The 25158-nt window shown below is 31.0% G+C and overlaps 2 protein-coding genes across 2 annotated transcripts; one reads left to right on the forward strand and one right to left on the reverse strand.

Annotated features, from left to right (window-relative positions):
• Positions 1-315: 315 nt before the first annotated feature.
• LOC113859480 (alpha-L-arabinofuranosidase 1-like) lies at positions 316-3775 on the forward strand. Its single transcript, XM_027492243.1, has 17 exons — positions 316-468; positions 541-595; positions 717-922; positions 1011-1132; positions 1208-1361; positions 1451-1520; positions 1686-1831; positions 1910-1955; positions 2040-2092; positions 2179-2323; positions 2427-2545; positions 2640-2711; positions 2798-2901; positions 2991-3047; positions 3141-3336; positions 3439-3582; positions 3680-3775. Exons 1-17 carry the CDS (start codon positions 316-318, stop codon positions 3773-3775), a joined length of 1938 nt encoding a protein of 645 aa, XP_027348044.1.
• Positions 3776-21220: 17445 nt separating this feature from the next.
• On the reverse strand, positions 21221-24885 carry LOC113859482 (cytochrome P450 724B1). The gene is made up of 9 exons (XM_027492244.1): positions 24785-24885; positions 24241-24568; positions 23815-23967; positions 23463-23708; positions 23288-23374; positions 23089-23167; positions 22548-22656; positions 22236-22373; positions 21221-21332 (listed from the first exon to the last, which is right to left on the reverse strand). Exons 1-9 carry the CDS (start codon positions 24874-24876, stop codon positions 21221-21223), a joined length of 1344 nt encoding a protein of 447 aa, XP_027348045.1. The 5' UTR covers positions 24877-24885.
• Between the last annotated feature and the right edge of the window lie 273 nt (positions 24886-25158).

Raw genomic sequence — 25158 nt, forward strand, 5'->3', positions numbered from 1 at the left:
AAAAAGTGATGAAACAAAAAAGTAGTTATTTTTTAATTCTGTTTTTTGCACTTATTCATTTACCTTTCTTCTTCTTCGTCGTTATTATTATTATTAGAGCTAAGATTCTGAATAAAAATTAACTTTATCCCGATATCTTCTGCGGTGGTTGGAGATTTTTATTAAACTCTGTTGAAAAAAGATTCTGAAATTTGAAAATTTTATTTAAAACTAATTCAATTAAAATATCCTATTTTGGATAGGTGGGATGGCTCCTCTATAAATACCATTGAAAAGAAGAAACTTAAAACTATTCAGGAATACAACACTCAAAAGATGTCCCTCTCTTCTAAGATTTTTCTTCTCTGCTTAGTTTCCTTTGCTTTCGGGTACTTTGGAAATGCAACTGAGAATTCAACATTAACCGTAGATGGGTCCAAAGGTTCTGGAAGACAAATTCCAGATACATTTTTTGGAGCATTTTTTGAGGTAACTTAGCACACTTCAGAAATGAAGTTGTTACTCATTATTTTAGTTCAACTAAGCCAACTCTTCATGCAGGAAATCAATCACGCTGGCGCCGGGGGATTGTGGGCGGAACTTGTGAGGAACAGAGGTTATTTTTATATGTTAAATTTTGTATTCATGTTCTCTCTATTATGATGTTAATGATGAATGATGTCTTATCATTTTTAAGGAAAGTTAATGTTTTTGTTTATGATAAATGTATACTTCAGGTTTTGAGTCTGGAGGCCCGAGTGTTCCTTCAAATATTTATCCCTGGTCAATTATTGGAAATGATTCAACCATTCTCGTGTCAACTGATCGTACCTCTTGTTTTGAGCGTAATAAAGTTGCATTACGTATGGAGGTTATCTGTAATGGACCCAAGTCTTGCCCACCTGGTGGTGTTGGCATCTCTAACCCTGGTTATTGGGGCATGGTGAGTAATGTAACATTTCTTTATAAGATATATGAATTCAACATATATATAAATGTTATTTCTCATCATTTCTAATTTTCATAATCAGAACATCGAGAAGGGGCACAAGTATAGAGTAATCTTCTATGTCAGAGCACTTGGTCCAATTGATCTAGATGTTTCATTTGTCGGGTCGGATAATGGTGTGAATTTGGCTTCAAAGAACTTCAAGTAAGTTTCTCAATTTGAACATCCTTTGGAAACTACACTCTATTTATAAAATTAATTAATTTATTGTTCTTTCAGGGCATTGGGACTTTACGTTTCAGTGTGGAGAAAGATGGAGACCATACTGGAAGCCAAGGATACAAATCGTAATGCAAGTCTTCAAATAACAACGAGCTCAAGAGGGGTTGTGTGGTTAGACCAAGTGTCAGCTATGCCTATGGACACACACAAGGTCCTAATTCACAATCATTGGCAATGTATTTTCTTAACAAAATTCATTTATCTTAGCTCCATTTGTTCAACAATCTTGTCCTTCCGCAGGGTCATGGTTTCCGAAAGGACCTTTATCAAATGGTGGCAGGTCTTAAACCAAAGTTTTTCAGATTCCCAGGTGTGTGATTTTCTAACATACTCTATGCGAGAAAAATATCTTGCAACTAACTAAATGGTAGAGTTTCTTAATAGTGGGGAAACGTGGTATCCGTTTATTTTCTGTGATTTTGATTATGTAACTAATAAATAGATCCTCATAGACCTAACATTGTGACATTATTAGGGGGGTGTTACGTTGAAGGAAGTTATCTAAGGAATGCATTTCGGTGGAAGGAAACAGTTGGGCCTTGGGAGGAGAGACCAGGACACTTTGATGATGCTTGGAAATATTGGACTGACGATGGATTCGGTTATTTTGAGGGCCTTCAAGTATGTATTATTTTATTCAAATAATCGATTCTTCTTTACATTATTGAAAATTCTAATTATTTTTTATTTGTTGCCCAGTTATCAGAGGATCTTGGTGCACTGCCAGTCTGGGTGTTTAACAGTGGTATATTTTGCGTTCTGATTATAATTCATAAAAGCTTTTTGCCATAACCATTGTTTAAGAGTTTTTTCTTTTTCGCTCAAATAGGTCTCAGCCTTCATGACCAAGTTAATACATCTGCCATCGCACCTTTTGTGCAAGTACAATTCTCTTCTATTTTTCCTTTGATCTTTATTATTTTTTTAAATTTTTACAATTTTTTTAATCTCTCTCCATTAATTAACAGGAAGCTCTAGATGGTATTGAGTTTGCAAGAGGTTCACCCAAATCAAAATGGGGATCTCTTAGAGCTGCCATGGGACATCCTAAACCATTTGACTTGAGAATTGTTGCCGTTGGAAATGAAAATTGTGGCATGTTTAACTATCAAGGTGTGTATTTTAGCTTAGCTAACATGATTCCAAAACATTTGGAACATGAACTGCTTTAATTATCATATTTAATTTATTTTTATTGGCATTTTTGTTTGATTAGGAAATTATCTCAAGTTCTACGCCGCTATAAAACGCGCTTATCCAGATATTCAAATTATTTCAAATTGTGATGCTTCCCAAAAACCGTTGGATCACCCAGCTGATCTCTACGATTTCCATGTAAAATGCGTATAACTCTTCATTTTTTTGTTTCTTCTTTTCAAATTTCAAAAATATTGATTTTCATGTTTTTGTTTATGTTTTTTTTCATTAGATTTATACAAATGCTAAGGAGATGTTTTCGATGTCTACCAAGTTCGATAATGCACCACGATCTGGTCCAAAGGTTTGGTTATTCATATGTTTTGCAGAAATATTTAATTGCATATTATAAGTAAATAACACTCAACTTTGAACAAAAATAATGTTCAGGCGTTTGTTAGCGAATATGCTGTTTGGAAGCAAGATGCTGGAGATGGAAGCCTTTTGGCGGCTGTGGCTGAAGCTGCATTCCTCATTGGACTTGAAAAGAATAGGTTAACTTAGTTTTTTCATATTAAGTTAGTGTTGTTAATTTGAGTTAACCCTAATTTATATATCTTTTTATTTATCTCTTTTCTTGCAGTGATATCGTCCACATGGTTAGCTATGCACCACTCTTCGTAAACACAAATAACAGGATGTAATTTTCTTATACTTAATTCACCATTTATGGTATTCTTATATGAATTTTATTATTAATCTTTTTTTTGTGTGTTAATTTCCATCACTATAGGTGGACACCAGATGCAATAGTTTTCAACTCTTATCAGCACTATGGGACTCCAAGTTATTGGCTTCAACATCTTTTTATAGATTCAAGTGGATCAACTTTACTTAATTCAACACTTGAAACTTCTTCTAATGCTCTTGTTGCCTCTGCAATTGAGTACACATCTTCTAAAGATAAGAAGAATTATGTAAAAATAAAGGTAATTGATTATCATAAAAAAATGTTAAGAATGAATGTTAAATTAAATTCAATATAAAGTATAAGTACTGTTTACTTATTTTATAATTATTAACATTTGTAGGTAGTAAACTTTGGAAGTGAGGCAGAGAAGCTTAGAATTTCTATAAATGGATTAACTTCAAAAGTGCAGCAATCGGGTTCAACAAAAATAGTATTAACCTCCTCTAATGATATGGATGAGAATTCATTTTCTACACCACAGAAGGTAAATTTTGATTTTTTTTGCTTATTTTGATTTATTACTATTATTATTATATATTAAAAATATGTTAAATGTGTATTTTGGTTTATTTTAATTGTAGATTGTACCACAACAAACTTCACTCGAGGATGCAAGCGAGGACATGAACGTCGTACTTTCTCCTTATTCCGTTACGTCATTTGATCTGTTGAAGTAGATAATGGAGGAATATTTTGTAAATAAATGAGATGGAAATTCTAGAAATATATATCTATTCTCAATAAATAAATTTAAGACAATTTCTCTTAATGATTATATTTATTGCTCGTCTTTAGATTCCTTTAATATTTATTTTATTTTTCATCTTTTAAAATATTTAATATTCATGTCATGTCTATATGTAAAATTTGAAAACGCACATAAAAAGACATGAGGTAAAAACTATTAAAAATAAATAATTATTTCACAAGGTTAACATCTCTTACGACATCAAATCAATCTATTATTGACTAAATAATAAATATATTTTAATTTTTTTTATAGGTTAACGTTTTAGCTTTGGTATAGGTTAATCGACTTTTATCATCCAATGTTGTGCGGCATTCAATTTAGTTTGTAAGATGAAGGACAAATCAACTAAAATTTGAGGACCAAATTATTCATTATTGATAAGTATAAATTATAAACTGATGGACTTTATAATTTTAGGAATCAAATTAATTTGGTTTTTTTGTTTTTTGGGTGAGTCCTTTTTGGCTTTGAGTAACTGGATTTATATTAATTAATAATCATCAAAATTAAGAATAAAAATATAATTCCTATAATATTAAAGACTAAATTGTCTGATATTTATAGTTTTTAAATTATTTTAACTTATTTTTCTATACTTTTTAACTGACTCAAAAGGTACGTTCTTACTATATTTGTATTTTAAATAATAATTAAAATAATACAATAAAATGAATGATAAAACATCTTGTTTGAATAAATAAATTATATTAATTTTTTCTTTCTAAAAATTACTTTTTTATGATAACCTATCTTTACTATTAAATTTTTTATTTTTTAGATTATATAACAATTCAAAAGTGCATAAATTGAGATTGTGTACACATATTAATCTATCAAAAATATTTTAGTTGTTTATCTTTTATTTTAAAGCTTGGGGTTAGGATATGTGTTTAGAGTTTAGAGTTTATAAGTATATATATTAATATATTACAAATACCTTAGATGATTTTTTTTTTGTTCATTTTAAACATAGATTGTGCTGCAATAAACTACACTTAAGAATACAAGTGAGAATATGAACTTTGTTCGAGTTGATAAAATGGATAATAAATAAATAAATATAATTCAGACTCACAAAAATATGAAAAAACAGTTCTTAATTTTTTAGGAATTTTTATGTGCTTAGCTCACACCAGTTTTGGTTAAATTGGGATTTATATTTAAATTATTTTCAAAATTTAATGTACAAACCATATATTTTATCAAACGAATTTGAATTAACCTAATTGGTCAGAATGGAATAAGTAACACTTATGGCATATATTTTTTTTGTAGGTTAATAATAAATATATTTTTAATTTTTTTATATGCTATGCTTTTGAAATAATTACTTATTTTAATCTTTAACTTGTATTAGTCAATTTTAATTACCGAGTACTATGTATCACTCAATTTAGTTTGTAAGATTAAATTACGCTTAAATTCAAAGACTAAATAAGTTTAAATTTAAAGATCAAATTAATAATAATTGACAAATACTAACTATAAATTGATTGACTTTATAACTCTAGGAATCAAATTAATTTTGATTTAAAGTAATTGATAATTATTAAAATTACGGATAAAATATGTAACATCTTTCCAAACCGTACATTAGTTATTCATGAATATAATATGTAGTTTCATGATTTTTATTTTTTTTGGAAAGATAGAATTAAATTTAAATAAGTGTGTCTTTTGACAAAGTTACTAGGTATATTTTAAAAAAAAAATTGCTAATTTTTAATTTTAAAAATAAACAATTTCAAAACTTTACTTATTTAATAATAGTTTAAAATGCTTAAAAATTTAAACAATGACATTTTTAATCTAGAATAATTGTTAAAATAATCCAAAAGAAAATGAGCGTGGCACAGAATAAATAGAATAACTATTACACCAGAAAGAAGAAAACTATTAGAATTTGAAGAAGAGGATCATCTATTTTGTGTGTGTATTATTATATTTTTAATTTAAAGAGCTTGTCTATAAATTTCATTTTTTTAAGTTTAAAAATAATGTTTGAGTATCAAAGTTTCAAATATGTTAATATATTAATTATATTATAAGATTAATTTTGTTGAGATTATACTTTTTTAAAAGATTTGGTAAAAATTAAAGAATTTTGTTAACCTCAGTTCTTAGAGCTGAATTTAAGTATCCATAAATAAAAAAAAATTTATGAAAAAAAATATAATTATTGTATTAAAATTATAAAAGTACAATAAATACTTATCTTTATAATGAAATTTTATTATTATTAGTTATTTATTAAAGCTGAAGTTAACAAAATTTAAAATTAAAAGTCACAATTGGGATAGACAACTGCACACAAACACAGGTATTGTTACTTTGTTTATTAGATAGACATGGTCTAGTCTTAGAGCTTCACCTATTCTCATCCCCATTGTTGTAAGATATACTTCACTATCCATATATCTACTAGTAGTTGGGCCTAATGCCTCCACATTTAGGTTTCAAGGATATTTGTCTCATTACACCACATATTTCCTCCCTAATACTTGTCATAGCACTTACCGCTAAACATGTATTTTCTCTTGTTCTTCCACATGTTCCTATCTCTCTAGATATTTCTTCTTCTTTTGACTCATCTAATCTTACTCTTCTTAACTCTTCTAGTTCTCTCCCCTTCTAGGTAAAAGAGATTAGTTGATGAAGTTAGTCCTCCTATAATACCACACAATGTAACACCCTACATTTCTTAACTTTAAATTAAGTTTACTTTCAAACAAGGCAATAATAATATTCTCTAGATTTCCCTTTATCATCTTTGTTTTTAACCTTGTCAATGGTCCTCAAAACCTTTCTAATACTTTTAAGCCTTTGTCTTCAACGAGCTTTCTTTAATTCTCATAAAAAACTATTAATACAAATAATTTGTCAAAAGTTACATTCAATTTATATCCTACACAACAAACTATGCATCAAACATCAAATTAGTTTTAATTTATTTATGTTTTATTACATTGAATCACAAATGTCCTATTAGGTAATATCACCTAAAATTTAACTAAAAAATAAGTCAATTTTGCAATTGCATTGTTTGGATCTATATTAAAAATAAAATATGTTTAATTCTTAAAAAAAAAAATACAATTTTAAAATGTAGTTTTAATTCTCTCAAAAAAAATTTCTAGGTCTTGATTTTTATAAATTTTAAAGCTTTACAAAATAATCCCTATTTTTTGTTAATTATGTGACATATAAAATTTACTTGCTATAAAAAAATAAAAATTAATATAATTTGATGTATATCATATCATCATGAAATATTAATAGGAACATTTTTAAAAATTCAAAATTTTAATTTTAACATTAAAACGAAACAAAATCTTTAGAGGACTAAAATTATATTTTGTAAGGTATAATTTGTGCATGTTATTCCTTCATACAATATCCTCTTAGTATTAAAGTAGTAGAATTTATTAAATAGAAAATTAATCCTTTCTCTCATTTAACTTTTTATCCATATTTATCTAGACTCGGATGCCATTTAATTGTGGTGGGAATTGAACGTTTAGTTCCATTTTTAATTAAAAAATAGTTTAAATATATCTTAAAAAATATATAAAATTCTCTTAAGAAAATTTATATAGTTTAAGTATATTTCCTTACGCATATGTCTCTTAGCTCATTTCTTCATTTTCATTGTTTTCATGTTCTTTTTTTTACTTTTATAACTCCACCACCTTCATCTAAAAAGTCTCCCTATAGAAGGGTTGAGGCTAAGATTAAGAGGGGAGCGAGTGAAGGGATCGGGCTGAAAGAATGGAAGGGGAACAAGGGAGTGGAGAAAGGTTAGACTAAGAGGGGAGAACTGAGTGAATGTAGAAAGGTTGAAAGGATGGACAAAAGGGGTGAGATGAGGGAAGGTGGGAAAAGGGATAAGAAGTGGGAGACGGAGAAGAAGGTGGGAAGGGGTAATAGAGAGAAAAGTTTGACAAAGAGCAACTTATAGTTTAAGCAAGTTTGATTTCACTTAAACAAAAATATAATTAGACATCTAGTTTCTGCTACAATGGGAAGGAATCTTAATCCTATTTATATATGTTTATCATGTAATAATGAATAATCCTCTCAATATAAATGCTGCATGGTAATTTATCTAAATTTATAACTTTTCATATTCTTTCAATTTATTCTTTTAACTTTTTCAACAAACAGAAATTAAAATTAAATTGATTTTTTCAAAAACTATAAACTTTTATCTCATTTTATAAATTAAGTTTAAATAAAGAAAAATACAAAATAATTTTAATGAAATAATTATTAACATTACTTTTTGTTTTGTTACCAAAAACTATTTTTTTTATTTATAAACTTTATTATCCTTCAATTTCATATTTTCAAACTCTAATACATTTATTCAATTTATTCTTTTAAAAAAATTTAATAATTTATTAATGTTTCTGATTATTAATATATTCTTGTATTATTTTTAATTAAATTTTATTATAATTTTTTTTCATTTATTACATTTGATATTTTTCCCTTTAGCTCATTTATCATTATGTTTGTTCCATAAATATTAATTTATTGTACTTAATCCTAACACAAATAAATTTCATAATCTTATTTTTTTTATCATCATTAAATTATTAAAAAGTAACTTCGAATATTTCTATAACATTAAAATTTCACGTTAAAATATATTAAAATGTATTGATTGTTACAATATTAATGTTTTAATTTATTGATCAAATATAGTTTTTAATGCAAATTATTTCAAAATAAATAACATTAGAAAGAAAATTTATATGAAAGATATTTTATGTTTATATTATACTTTTATATTACGTGAAAACGTAAAGTAAAATTTTGAGACCTTAACATGTTTTCAAATAATATTGATTAAAGTATTAATAAATGCTTTTTTCTTTTAAAAAATGTTTGAAGTGCATTGAAAATTATGAAAGAAGTGCAACATTACACTTGCCTATAAAATTTTTTCACTTTTAGTTCCTTAAGATACGAGTTAACGTTTTTCTAAATTTATTAAAATATATATTACAAGAATGAAAAGTATGTGTAAATAAAATGTAAAATTAATTGAAATTTTCTTTCTAATAGGCATTTTCATCATCGCATATTTTTAGAATTATATTCTTTATAATAACCAAGAGGTCCATCAGATAGTATTGCATAATGAGATAAGAATTTTAGTTATTAGTATCTATATATTTGGAAATAAAACCTTTACAATAAGAGATAATTAAATTATTAAAAATTTAATTGATATAAAAGACCTTAAAATAAATTCTTCAATGAAATTATTTTTGGCCAATAGTTTCTACTAAATATTTACTATTTATTATTTATTTTCTCTGTTTAAATATATTATTTAGTTTTGTGAGTTCAATTAAATATACATTAATTCTCTATAATTACATGGCTAATGAAATTTCGTTTTCCTATATTTCTGTAACTTTTTATACTTAAATTCATTCAAAAGTTTTTAATACAATTAAATATATGAAGGGAAAAAGAAAATAATATTTCATAAGCTGAAGTAGAGTTTAGATGCAGAAGTCTAAGACTAAAAAGGTAAAATACCTTATTTAAATTTATCCAACAGTAGTTGCTTATAGTAAAAATGAATTGTGACCTCGAGCAAACTTTACATATAATGTTTACAGCTTCAAACCCTAAAGTAGACGACTATACTTAATTATCACTCCTAGCCTAATGGCACTCTCACAACCTGTGAGAAATATTCTCAGTCAAAGAGAAAAAAAAAACAACCTCTTAAACTTAAATAAAAAGTTTAAAATAAAATATTATTTTAAAAATTTATAATTCTTATAAACTATTTTAAATTTATTTCAAAATTTTTAATATAGTTTGTAAAAATAATCTTTTTCAACTTTTATCAAAAGTTTTATATTTGAAAGCACTATTTTGAAAGAGATTCATGGCAAAAAAAAGTCTATAGATGACTTTTATTGAGTTAATATCTGTGATCATAGAAAATAAAAAAAAAAAAACATTGATGCGAGTTTTGAGTGAAATAAGAATTCAAATATACATTGTTAAAGCTATAATTATTATAAAATGAACGTAAAATTATAAGGAAGAATAGAGAAAAGAATATAGAGAGAAAGAGAGAATCTCAATTTTATTTCACATATCCTCAATACAAATGAGACACCTATTTATAGGTCTAAAACTATAACTGAAGAATCGTATCTCTTTGAATGAAAATTAAACAAAACAGTTACAAAATCGTAAGTTATAAAGAATAAGGAGGAGTTATGAATATGGACATTCATTCATATAATAATTGATAACACTTCCCCTTGAATGTCCATTATTTGAGAATATGTTTCATAACATCTAACTAGGAAAAACTCAATGGGATAAAAGCCTAAGAAAAATACATTATTATTTACGTTGTTACATGTTGCCTCATTAAAAACCTTGCTAGGAAAATCCAATGGAAAAAAACTATAGCTAAGGAAAAAAGAGTGCAGAGCGTATTAATTCTCCTTCTCATGTGGACAATCATTTCGAAGACGACGAAGTCCAATCTTGTGAACTAGTTGTTCAAAAGTTTTACTTGGAAGTGACTTTGTGAAAATATCTGCTAGATCCTCACATGAACGAACTTGTTGAATATTTATATCACCATTCTTTTGAAGATCATGGGTGAAAAAGAATTTTAGAGAAATATGCTTTGTTCTATCTCTTTTAATGTACCCTTCTTTCAATTGAGTAATACATGCAGCATTATCTTCGCATATAATTGTTGGGGTCATTTTTCCTTAAGATAAACCACAAGTTTCTTGCACATGTTGAATCATACAATAATGCAAAAATACATCAAAAATAAATTTTAAGTCTCCAGTCATACAATCTCCAATCCTACAACTCTATCTTAGGAATTTTAAGTCTCTAAAATACATCAAAAATAAAAAAATTAAACCGATTAAAAGTTAGAGTATCGTACCAGGAACACAATGATGCAAATTATCTTTAAAATGGATGCTCTAATCACTCGCAAAGGCTAAAAAATTGAAGCTCCTTGAGAGAGAGACAGAGAGAGGCGAGAGAGAGATTTATGAAAAATGAGGAAGGGGAAGGGGGAGGCGCAAATTTATGAGTTTCAGACATTGCAGACGGAAAAATCTGTCTATAAATGGTTTAATGAAACAGTGCGTTTTAAAGATCCAGTTACAGACGGATTTTTCCGTCTGTAAATTGTCACATGAAAAGTCAGTTAAAAAATGACAATATTTACAGACGGAAAAATCCGTCTATAACTCCCGCTCCAAATTTCCCTCCCTTTTTCAAATTACAGACAGAAAAATCCGTCTGTAACTGTCTATATTGTTTCGTGCCACATGGCGGGCAAACTACAGACAGATTTTCATCTGTCTGTAATACAGACAGATTTTTTAAAAAAATAAAAAAAAATAAAAATACAAATCCGTCTGTATTACAGACAGATAAAAATCCGTCTGTAATATCCGTCTATAATCAGCGCTTTTCTAGTAGTGATCCAAGACAAAACTTTGTCCTTCCAAGATCCTTCATTTCAAATTCTTTCTTTAAGCAATTTACTATTTTTGAAATCTCTTCAGGAGTTCCAATGATATTTAAATCATCAACATAAATAGCAATTATTACAAATTCATTATAAGATCTTTTTATAAAAATGCATGGACAAATGGGGTCATTTTTATATCCTTTCTTCAACAAATATTCGCTAAGGCGATTATACCACATGTGTCCAGATTGTTTCAATCTATAAAGTGATTTATTCAACTTGATTGAATAACCTTCTCTAGAATTTGAATTGTATGCATCTGATAAATTAAAACCTTCAGGGAGTTTCATATAAATGTCATTATCAAGTGAGCCATACAAATAAGCTGTAACAACATCCATTAATCGCAAATCAAGTCTTTCATTTGCTGCTAAACTGACTAAGTATCGAAAAGTATTTGCATCCACTACAGGTGAATATGTTTGTTCAAAATCAATACCAGGTCTTTGCGAAAAACTTTGGACAACAAGTCATGCTTTATATCTCACAATTTCACCCTTTTCATTTCGTTTTCGCACAAAAACCCATTTATATCCAACTGACTTTACATCTTCAGGTGTACGAACTATAGGTCCAAAAACTTGACGCTTTGTAAGCAACTTTAATTCTTCCTCAATTGTAACTTTCCATTTTTCCCAGTCACTTCTTTGTCTACACTTGTTGACTGATTTTGGTTCATAATCCTCTATATCAGTTATCACATCCAGTGCTACATTAAATGAAAAATATCATCAATATTGACTTCATTTCGGTTCCGTTGTATTCTATTCATGACATAATTTATTGAGATCTCTTTATTTTCATCATTTTCAGGTACCTATGTTTCTTCTGAAACTAAAATATTAATTATATCTTATGACTCTTATGGACTCCTTACATCCTCATTTTGGTCACCTTGATTCTTAGTTCCTTTTCTTTTTCGAGGATTTTTATCTTTGGAACCAAAAGGTCTACCACGCTTCATACGTGATTCAGATTGATTTGCAACATTAGATTGTCCAATCGGAACATTAATTTTGATTGGAGCATTAGTAGCCGAGACATATGATTTAGTCACTATTTTTGGATTCGTAAACACATTTAGTAGTTGGTTAGCTAAACCTTGCAAATGAATTATCTTTTAAACTTCCAGTTCACATTGTTTTGTTCGAGGATCAAGATGATATAAAGATAATTTATTCCAACTTATCTCTTTTTTCAAATGTTTATTTTCTCCTTCTAAAGTAGGAAAAAATGATTCATCAAAATGATAATCAGCAAATCGAGGAGTGAATAAATCTCCTGTCATTGGCTCAAAATACTTTATTATAGATAAAGATTCATAGCCAACATATATTCCTAACCTTCTTTGAGGACCCATCTTAGTGCGTTGTGGTGGAGCAATAGAAACATACACTGCACATCCATAAATTCTAAGATGAGAAATATTTAGTTGTTGACCAGAAACTAATTGCAAAGGGGATAATATATGATAACCTGTTGGTCTGATGTGAATAAGTATTGCAGCATGCAAGATTGCATGTCCCCAAGTAGAAATTGGAAGTTTTGATCTCATTAGTAATGGTCTTGCAATTAATTTTAAATGCTTGATCAATGATTTAGCAAGTCCATTTTGAGTATGTACGTGTACTACAGGATGCTCAATATCAATCCCAATAGACATACAATAATCATTAAAAACTCGAGATGTAAATTCACCAGCATTGTCAAGGCGTATTTTCTTAATTGGATAATCATTAAAAGCTCAATATCAATCCCAATAGACATACAATAATCATTAAAAGCTCGAGATGTAAATTCACCAGTATTGTCATGGCGTATTTTCTTAATTGGATAATCAGGAAAATGAGCTCTTAAATGAATTATTTGTGCAAGTAATCTCGCAAACGCCTAGTTGCGAGTTGACAACAAACAAACATGTGACCATCTCGTTGATGCATAAATCAAAACCATAAAATATCTAAATGGTCCACATGATGGGTGTATTGGTCCACAAATATCACCTTGTATGTGTTCTAAAAATATGATAGATTCATTTCCAATTTTAGCTAGTGATGGTCGACTAATTAGTTTTCCTTGAGAACAAGCAACACATGAGAAATTATTTGATTGAAGAATCTACTGGCTCTTCAATGAATGTCCACATGAATTTTCAATTATTTTTCGCATCATGATTGGTCAAGGATGGCCTAATCGTTCATGCCAAATAAAAAAATTATCATGATTTGTAAACTTTTGGTTTACAATAATGTGTGTTTCAATTATATTTATATGTGTGTAATATAAGCTAGAAGAAAAAGAAGGTAATTTTTCTAACACACATTTTTTATTTGAGATAATTTTTGTGATATACATGTATTCTTCTCTTCCTTCATTTGTTGTTTCAACATGGTATCCATTTTTGCAGATATCTTTGAAACTTAATAAGTTTCTATGAGACTTAGTGGAGTATAATGCACTAACAATATGTAATTTTGTTCCACCAGGCAATAATATATTAGCTCTACCAAAGCCTTCAATAATTTTTGTACTACCAGATATAGTATTCGCATTAGCTTGTTGCATTACTAAATGAGAAAAATATTTTTTATTTTTTAGAATTGTGTGAGTTGTTGCACTATCAACAAGACATATGTCTTCATTGTTGGTGTCGTCTATATTGACATTTATTCTTCATTGCAAAAATAAATAATAAAAAAACTAAATTAGATACTAAAAGAAATAGTGAAAATTTATTCTTTTATTATTATTTATTTACAATGACTATATTAATATTTAATTTAAATAACAACTATATCAATGAAAAAAAAGCAACTATAATACATGACAATTTATTTAATCATTACTATATTTTTTTTAGAAGAAGAGAATACATTAAACATAAATTAACATATAGAAAAAAATATAATAACTCAATAATAATAAAAATAATAATAAACTTATTTTAAACACTACCATATGATTATAAATAAAATTATTAACAAAAATAATAATAGATCATTAATGAGATGGTCATTTTTTATTTTTTATTTTTATCTTGATCAGCAAAATGATTAGCAACATCTAAGTAGGTAACGTCCATATGATCATAAAATTATTATCATTTTTATAAATAAAATTTATCTCTATCTTTTTCTATTATTTTTAAGTGATTCTTGACAAAGATAAATAAAATGCTTTGGTGTACGACAAATACATGATCAGTGACCTTTCGACAACGAATATATTTTTCGTATTTTCACCACTTTGGATACCTTTATCCTTTTCAATTTTCTCACTATTTTTCCACTTCTAGTGTGAAAAATGTATATTTCTGATTATTGCAACGACCATGTCCATAACCATTATCACGATAGTAAGTTTGTGCATAGTTACAATAGTCACAAGTTGTTACATTCACTTCTGGGAATGGAACAATGCCAATTAGACAAGATTCATGATTTTTATCAAAATCTTTTTATTCAGCCACAAGGAAACAAGAATAAATTTAGAATATTTTTGAATCATTTTTCACGATATTGCTGCTGCAGGAGCACGTGCGTGAAAAGTTGAGAATGTTTTTTTTCTAATGTATACTCATCAAAAATCTTTTCTCTATGCAATTTTAATTGAGATTACAATAAATAAATAATGATATATTTCTATAAGAAAAATAAAAATGAAATAATATCGTACCTTTATTCAATAATGTTCCTTTCATGAAAAGTGTGTATTAGAGTCTCGTGCTGATAACGTGTTATAAAATAAATGTAAAATTACAAGGAAGAATAGAGAGAAAAATATAGAGAGGAAGAGAGAATCTGAATTTCATTTTACATATCCTTAATACAAATGAGACACATATTTATAAGCCTAAAACTATAACTGAAGAATCGTATCTCTTTGAATGAGAATTAAACAAAACAATTACAAAATCGTAAATTTTAAAGAATAAAGAAGAGTTATGAATATATACATTCACTCATATAATAATTCATAACAATAATTACCATAGTTGTTAATATCAGACTTTTCCTCTGACGGATTTTTTTAATAGATTTAGATTATACACATTTCAATTACTCTTTCGGTGCCTACATAATACTCTTTTGGTACTTCTTAAGACAAGAGCATATAAGACATAATGATATCTTGTAACATGATAAGATGAGATGATTCACCATCACCCTTAACAATTTCTACGTAGTAAACAAATATTTTTAAAATACTTTTTATTTTAACTAATTCCAATATATATATTTATATTTTTTTTACTTTAAAATCATATAAAAATTATTATTTTTTAATTTTTAAATTATTTAAAATAAATATTTTATATTTTTGTGGGTTAACATGTTTTGTGGGTTAACATGTTGTCTTCCATTTAACCCGTAAATTACAAAGTTAATCTACAATAAAACGGGCCATATATTTTTATTAAAATATTTTATATTTTTATTAATTTCTAATTTTATAATATAAAAGAAAAGTCAAAATTTTCTCTTTTTTTAGTTATTAAAGGAACGAATGTAAGGGGTACCTAAAAAAAGCAAATGTGAAACTAACATTGAAGTTTCTCTACTTTAGAGCATACTGCCTCCTTCCCTGCTTGACATATTGTATTGATATAAAAATCATCAAATCACCGAAAAAGCCAAAAACAAAAAATTTTGGAGCATCGACAATTTTTTGTGGAAATAAACTGTATCGACTCTCGAGTAAAGGTATTTGTTAAGTTGTTAAGATTCGTCTGTCACGTGCTCATAAAGTTCCCCGCTCTATAGGGTTGAACTGGTCTTAGGTGGTTGCGTTGTTATTTTATTTACGTGCCTATTTTACTGCCTTGCAGTACGGCACTTTCAATTTTACAGTTATTGTAAAGGCTTATATAAGCCACCCCTGTTTATTGAATAAAACATTCTCTCATTGCCTCATTTTGTGTCTTTTATACCTTGAGTTTCTACAATTGGTATCAGAGCTCCTTCATAAGGGGCCTGGTACAGAGTGTGAGTGTGAATATAGAGTGTTGTGAGAGAACCACAAAACATCCAAGTGTGAGAGTACAGTGTGCGTGAAAAAGGATGTCTACCTCAGATAAGTTCGTGCAACCAGCCATACCAAGGTTCGATGGCCATTATGACTTCTGGTCTATGACGATGGAAAACTTCTTACGAAGCAAAGAATTGTGGCAGCTCGTAGAAGACGGCATACCAGTGTTTGGAGCCACAGCCACTGAGGCTCAACGCAAGAGTGTGGCTGAGGCCAATCTAAAGGATCTAAAGGTAAAGAATTACCTATTCCAATCTATTGATCGGGAGATTTTGGAAACCATATTAGACAAAAATACATCGCAGGCAATCTGGCAATCCATGCAGAAGAAGTATCAAGGCTCAACGAGAGTAAAACGTGCTCAGCTTCAAGCACTACGCCGCGAGTTCGAGCTTTTAAGCATGAAAGAAGGGGAGAAAGTAGATACATACCTGGGACGCACTCTCAGTATCGTTAACAAGATGAAATCAAACGGTGAGAAAGCAGATTCTAGCACCGTAGTTAGCAAGATACTCCGATCACTAACCGCAAAATTCAACTACGTGGTGTGTTCCATTGAGGAGTCTAACGACTTAAGTGCCCTCAGAATAGATGAACTTCATGGCAGTTTACTCGTCCATGAACAAAGAATGCAAAGTCTTCAACCATACGAACAGGTATTGAAAATAACTCATGATGATCGATCTGGAACAAGCCGTGGTCGTGGTCACAGTCGTGGAAACAGTCGTGGTCGTGGAAGAGGTCGAGGACGACAACCATTAAATCGAGCACTCATTGAATGCTTTCAATGTCACAAGCTCGGCCACTTTCAGTACGAATGTCCCGAGTTTGAAAAGAAGGCTCACTACACAACATTTGACGAATCAACAGAAGCAGAAGATGAGCTACTACTAGTAACATATGAGGAGACGACACAATCTGTCCAAGAGGAAGACTGGTTTTTGGATTCCGGCTGCAGCAATCACATGACCGGAAACAAGCTTTGGTTCACAGAAGTGAAAGAAGAGGGATTTAGTCGATCTGTTAAACTCGGAAACAACACAACAATGGCTGTCACTGCGAAAGGTAGCATTCAGGTGCAAATTAATGGCACATCTCATGTCATCACCGATGTTTACTATGTTCCAGAGCTTAAAACCAATCTCTTAAGTCTAGGGCAACTCCAAGAGAAAGGTTTAGCTATCCTATTTCAAAATGATACGTGCAAAATATACCATCCAGATCGAGGACTGATCCTTCACACCAACATGAAAGGCAACCGAATGTTCTATCTGACAGCTTCAATGACTTCTCAACCTCTCAGATGCCTTCAAACTGAGGATGCTACCGACAGGGAAACACAACTGTGGCATAGACGCTTTGGGCATCTTCATTTTAAAGCACTAAACATACTTGCGAATAAGCAAATGGTGATCGGTCTGCCACAAATGAAACTTCCCCAAACACTATGCACTACCTGTCTTGTGGGCAAGCAACACAGAGACATTATACCAAAGCAAAGCTCATGGAGAGCTTCAGCAAAACTTCAATTGATTCATGCCGACGTCTGTGGTCCCATCTCACCTGCCTCACACAGCAACAAAAGGTACATATTAAATTTCATTGATGATTATTCACGTAAAACTTGGGTCTATTTTTTACATGAAAAATCCAAAACTTTCACTGCATTCAAGAGTTTTAAAGCCAGTGTTGAGAAGGAAGCCAACACCCACATCACTTGTCTCAGAACAGATCGAGGTGGTGAATTCACATCCAAGGAGTTTGAGAACTTTTGCACACAACAAGGCATCACTAGGCAATTGACGACTGCCTACACCCCTCAACAAAACGGTGTTGCGGAACGCAAGAACCGTACCATCATGAACGCTGTACGAGCTGTGCTACACGACAAGCAGGTTCCAAAACCCTTTTGGCCTGAGGCAGTGCGTTGGCGTATACATGTTCAAAACAGAAGTCCCACTTCTGCCAATGATCAGCGAACCCCAGAAGAGATTTGGAGCGGAATCAAACCACGAGTTGATTATTTTAGAACGTTTGGTTGCATTGCTCACGTGCACATTCCAGATCAAAAAAGAAGCAAGCTTGATGACAAAAGCCACCTATGTATTCTGCTGGGCGTAAGTGACGAATCCAAAGCATACAAACTATTCGATCCCATTACAAGGAACGTGATCGTGAGCAGGGACGTGGTGTTTGAAGAAGACAAAAGCTGGAATTGGAACGAAAATGCAGAAAAGAGCAAAACTGATGTTCTGGATTGGGAAAATGAAGCAGTCGCAGTTGACCCAGTCAATAAAAATGCAGAATCTACATCATATGAAATGACAACTAGTAATGACGAAGTACATAGATCAACTTCCAATTCAGAACACATTGACTCCTCAACTGAAGTCCAGGCTCCAAGATCACGAAGACAACCTGCATGGTTGTCTGATTATGAAACCACCTTTTCAGTAGAAGAGGAAAGCTTGCTGGCACTGATGATGACCGAGTCTAAAGATCCCCAATCATTCAAAGAGGCTTGTACAAATCAACAATGGAGAGAGGCTATGAATGCAGAGATGAAGGCAATAGAAAGGAATCATACGTGGGAACTTGTGAATCCGCCAGAGGGGGTAACACCCATTGGAGTCAAGTGGATTTTCAAGACCAAGTTTAATGAAAGTGGCCACATAGAGAAGTATAAGGCCAGACTAGTGGCCAAAGGCTACGCTCAACGATTTGGAATAGACTATACAGAAGTCTTTGCCCCAGTTGCAAGACTTGACACCGTGAGATTGCTATTAGCTCTAGCTGCTCAAAATGCATGGGAAGTAATGCAACTTGATGTCAAGAGCGCCTTCCTACATGGTGAGCTTAAGGAAGAAGTATATGTCCAACAGCCTGAAGGTTTCATCAAGAAAGGGAAAGAAGATTATATCTACCGTCTCAAGAAAGCACTATATGGGCTTAAACAAGCTCCACGAGCTTGGTATAGCAAGATCGAAGCTTACTTTGCAAAAAAACACTTTGAACGATGCCCTAGTGAACACACCTTGTTCACAAAAAGGATTCACGCTAATATTCTAATTGTCAGTCTCTATGTTGACGATTTGATTTTCACCGGCAATAGCAAATACATGTGTGACGAATTTAAGAACTCAATGAAGAAGGAGTTCGATATGACTGACTTAGGCAAAATGAGACATTTCCTTGGAATCGAAGTTATACAAAGTAACACAGGAATCTTCATTTGTCAAAGACAATATGCTCATGATGTACTAGCTCGATTCAACATGACTGAAAGTAACTCGGTGCGAAATCCAATTGTACCAGGCACAATACTCTCCAAAGACATTGAAGGTGCTGCATTCGACGCCACAAAATTCAAACAAGCCGTTGGGAGTCTCATGTATCTAACAGTGACCCGGCCAGATTTAATGTTTGGAGTAAGTTTAATTAGTCGATACATGGCAAACCCAAAAGAGTCACATTGGGCTGCAGCAAAACGACTATTAAGATACCTCAAAGGAACCCTCGAATATGGTCTATTCTATCAAAAGGAAACAAAGACTGGTCTCATAGCTTATAGTGACAACAATTATGTAGGTGACTTAGATGATAGAAGAAGCACTTCTGGAGCAGTCTTTTTGATTGGAAGTGGAGCAGTTTCGTGGATGTAAAAAAAAACAGCCCGTGGTAAGCTTATCTACCACCGAGGCTGAATATATTGCCGCAGCATCTTGTGCCTGTCAGTGTATTTGGATCCAAAGAATTTTAGAGCACCTTGGATCAACAGAAAAGGAAGCAACTGAAATTTTATGCGACAATAGCTCTACCATTCAATTATCAAAAAACCCTGTCTTTCATGGAAGGAGCAAGCATATAGCAGTAAGATTTCATTTTCTAAGAGACTTGGTTAATGATCAAGTAGTTCGATTGACGTACTGCTGCTCCAATGAGCAAGTAGCTGATATAATGACTAAAGCATTAAAGCTTGATCAGTTTGAAAAAATCCGACACATGCTTGGAGTTACAGCAGTCAGTGAAATAAGCTAAAATGCAGTCATTTAGCTTACGGGAGGGAATGTTAAGTTGTTAAGATTCGTCTGTCACGTGCTCATAAAGTTCCCCGCTCTATAGGGTTGAACTGGTCTTAGGTGGTTGCGTTGTTATTTTATTTACGTGCCTATTTTACTGCCTTGCAGTACGGCACTTTCAATTTTATAGTTATTGTAAAGGCTTATATAAGCCACCCGTGTTTATTGAATAAAACATTCTCTCATTGCCTCATTTTGTGTCTTTTATACCTTGAGTTTCTACAGTATTCAAGTCATTTTGTTTAAAGAATATTTTTTAAAGTAAAATTTAGTTTTAGTGTATTATCAATATAAACAATTTTATATTATCAACCAATTAAAATAAACTATATATATATATATATATATTATAAATATGATTTTGATATAAATTATTAATTTTTATTGATATGATAATCTATTTTTGAATTACAGATTTTTTTAAAAATTTGAATATATTTCAATCAAATTATTTAAAATACGTATTCTTCATAACCTGTTATATGGAGAGGAATTGCATTTTTCAAATAATATTCAGTTACGTCTGAATTGATTGGATAAATACGTACTAAGCCTAATTATTAAATTGATTGATAAATATATTGTTAATAAATTTCCTAATTCGTAAAAAAGATATAATTAAAACAATTATTTCCATACATATATGAATAATAATTAGTTTTCTTTTTTACATTTGGTTTTGTCCATATTTTGGGCACATATAATACCCACACGGCAATCAAGGGTGTTCCCCAAAAGTAATGCCCGTGGGCTCAAGGTCCAATAGCAGCCCTCCGGTGAACTCCACGTACGGGAAAGCAAGTGGTGGGTCATTAGGCCTGATTTTCCACCTGTTGCAAGATAATACATATGAAAATTATTGATGTATTTAAGATGCGTGACCAGTACTGTCACTCGATAACAAAGATAGCAAAAAATAAAGTGGAAAAAATGTTATACCAATATTATTATAATGTAAATCACTATATTTCATACAATTATAATATTTTTATATCTTTTTTTCACCTATCCCTGCAGCTCAAAGTAAAAAGACTTAACCTGAACAATTAAAATTTAGAAACCAAAATCGCACATAGTAAGCAAACCTGAAATTAAGCCTAAATTTTAAATACATTGTACTGCCCTCTCAAAATGGTAATGTACAATGCTTTTTGTACTATATACAATGTAGGTTATAAGCACTATACATATATTGTAGTGTTGGTTATATGCACATTAATATAATGTACATAGGTATATAAGCAGTATACATATATTGTAGTGTAGGTTACACGCATATTGCAATGTACATAGGTGTATAAGCAGGGTGTTGTCATATTTGCAGGGTACCTGTTTTCGTTTTTTGTATTATTTTCGACATTATAACAGGATTAGTTAGGAAATAATGCCAATCTTGGGTAAGTAAACTTCTTGTTAATTCCGTATAGAAAAGATGGTGTAAAAAAATATTAACTGATATTTGATAATTAAGAAAAAAAATGTTTTCTAGTGAAAGTGTAATAGAGACCATTGTGAAAAAATCATTTCTGAAAATTATTTAACAGTAAATCAACGTAGGACTATCAGTTTTGTAGACTTACTATTATATATTAAGCCAATCATAGAGATTCCCAAGTGGGGCGCAAGGAGATAGTTAATTAATGGATATACCCATCTTGCTAACCATAACCTGTGCATGCTATGATCTCTGAGGATAGTTTTGCCTAGTTTAGCTAATGTAATAAGTAAAGTACCTATAATTAAGGACAAGATGATGAAGGAAGAATGCTATCTCCACTTTAGCTAGATCAGCCCCTGGACAGAGTCGTGGACCCCCACCAAATGGTAGTGCTTTCTTGCTTGTCGAATTGTCCTGCAAATAGAGACAAAAATTAGATGTGCAGCATTGTAGGGTAACAGATTAAAGGTGTTACTCGTGTGTTCATTGACATGTATGCAATGAAAGAATAAATTATATAAGTCATATATAAAATACAAGTGTTTGTCTTATGCATTTGAAAGCTTTTATGATTGTTTTTCTTTTTGAGCATGTACTGCAAGAACATACATTCCACCGAAAGGGATTGAACTCCATAGGATTTTCAAAATGGGTGGGATCCAAATGTCCAGAAGACAAGACAGGAAGAACCTTCCACCCTGCGGGTATCACAAAATCTGCAACAATTTTTATATTGCGTGAGAAAGGCTTCAATTAACAATAGATACTTAAAAAGAGGGTTTACGTGGTACATTTTCTATGTCATACTCCTGCATCATTGACTGCTATTGGACTGCAGTAAAATTCTACTTCAGTCCTTAGCTTTATGAAACTTTTGATTTATTCCCTAACTTTGTAAAATATAACAAAATATCATTTAGTTTAGCATTTGATACTTGTAAAAAAAATGTAGCGAAACCACTGAGGTAAAATATTTTGCAACATTTTAGTTAGAAACTAAAATAAAAGAACAATAATGTTCTCAAGTATCAAAGTGAGTCTAACAATCATCGAACAGTATGTCAATAATACAAACAAATTTGAGAGGCATACCATAGAATTCCCCTAGTGTTAACTCAATTGCAAAGGGCTATAAACCTTGTCAATACCTTTGAATTTGACATCTTGAACAGCTTTCCTGTGCACAAATTTGACTACATTACCACATCTCATACCTTCATTTATCACCTATTGTCAAGAATTTTGTTGAATCCATGTGTGAAAGAATAAACTAGAAAACATAACTTTAAGAGGGAAAAATTAATTTGCTACAGGTTACTCAATTTAATTAATTAGTTTAGCTATTACATTTTGAGTGAACTCCATTTGCTTGTAGTCTTCCCAGTTCAGGAGTTCTCCCTCCTTTTTTCTTTTCCTTATATCTTGGTGTTCTTCCTGAAAGGCTCTTAATTAGTTAATATAATCAAATAAGTAATGATTATGAAACATGTGTTGTTGTTTCAAAAAGGTTACAGCTAGGTACCTTTAAACTTTCTAAAGCATTAGAGGCTCCACTAAGGAAATAGACAATCATGGACAGAAGTTTTGCTGTTGTCTCATAACCCCCAAACAAGAGGTCCAACACAATGCTCACCATCTCTTCATCACTCAGGTTCTTCTTTGACAAAATCAAATTCAATAGGTCCCCTCCTTCCACAGGCCCCACATCGTTACCTTTACGCCTCTCCAATATAATACCTTTGATAATAGACGAGAGTCTTATTCTAGCCTGATAGAAGCCAAAAAGTAGGAAAGTCTGGTATCAAAATCAAGACACTTATTTTGCAAAAGCACTTGGATTAAATGGTTAATAACTATCGTCATATTAGTAGTACCTTCAAAGCCTTGTAAAATGCAGTCCCTGGTATATTTAGTGGCAATGAAACGAAGCCCTTGACGTAGTTCTCAAAGTTTTCTAAAATCTTCGAAGCTAGGGGCTCATCAGGATTAATGTTCAGTAGGTGCTTCATCATAACATTGATCGTAAACTGTTTCACGCAGAAGAAAAATACACGTAGAGTATGTGTTTGAAACTGGCAAATCGTTTGAAAACAATAACTTTTTTACTACTAAATTTCTCTAAGAAAGCTAAAAAAAGTGATTACTTTTCCAAAATAAGTTAAACTAAACATGCACTTGGTCTTTAAAATATACCATTACATTCGGTTCTTCTACTTCATCTTGTGTAAAACACAATAAGAGTAGAAGGAACCAATTTGAAACAAAAGTAGAAACAAACTAGCAAATTGATGGCACCATACCATTTTAGCTTCTTTATAGAAAGCAACTTGTTTACTGGTTCGATCCCATGAGTTAATCCTTGAGAGTGCAAGCATTTCCACACAGTGAAGAAAGTTGGATTCGTACTTTGTTGCACTCACGAAACTAACAACGGTGCTTCTTAGCTTCCTGTGAAGGCCCCCTTTAACAATAAGCAAAGAGAACTTTCCCAGGATTTTATGCATCACATTGGGGTAATCAACAGGGAATAATTTCCCTTCATTCTGAAGAATCAACAAGTTGAGCTCAAAGTCACAGGACACTATGGTGGGAGAACCAAACAGATGCGACTTGAAAACTTTGCCATACCTGCATAACAACGATTGCTTAGTCATTTAGACCTATAATATGTAAACTCCACAACCAACCTTTCATAAAGTACAAAACACATATCACTCATGTAATGCTTTTGAGGATAATTACGTGACTATGATTGGCAAAGAGCACAAGAGAAAAGCCTTAAAGGAATTAAATGGTGAAGATAGATGGATAATGGTGTATATACGAAGTTGATAATTAAGTTACCTAGAACAATGTTCTTGTAAGAAGCTTCCCAATGAGTTTGATGTATGTGACTTGAGGAAACCAAGAGTCTCCCCCAGAAAGGGCCACCCCATGATTCCATGGGGCACTTTGTGTGGAGAATATCGTTTGCTTTTGTTAAGATATTTGAGAAGATAAGCAAAGGCAAGGACTGAGAAGAATGTTAATAAGATGGCCAAAAACTGAACCATTGTGGCTATGATATCTCTCACACTGTATGAGAAGGATGCTTTGGTTTGTTGAAATTTCGCAGCACATTTTCTGTCCCGAGGCTTTCTATGCCCACCTGAATATATAGATGCGGAAACAGGCAGCTACTCTGATATTCTTTATCAGTATTATTCATTTTGGATAAC

Source organism: Abrus precatorius, unplaced genomic scaffold (assembly GCF_003935025.1).
Source record: "Abrus precatorius isolate BTA unplaced genomic scaffold, Abrus_2018 Scaffold2, whole genome shotgun sequence".
NCBI classification, from domain to species: Eukaryota; Viridiplantae; Streptophyta; class Magnoliopsida; order Fabales; family Fabaceae; genus Abrus; species Abrus precatorius.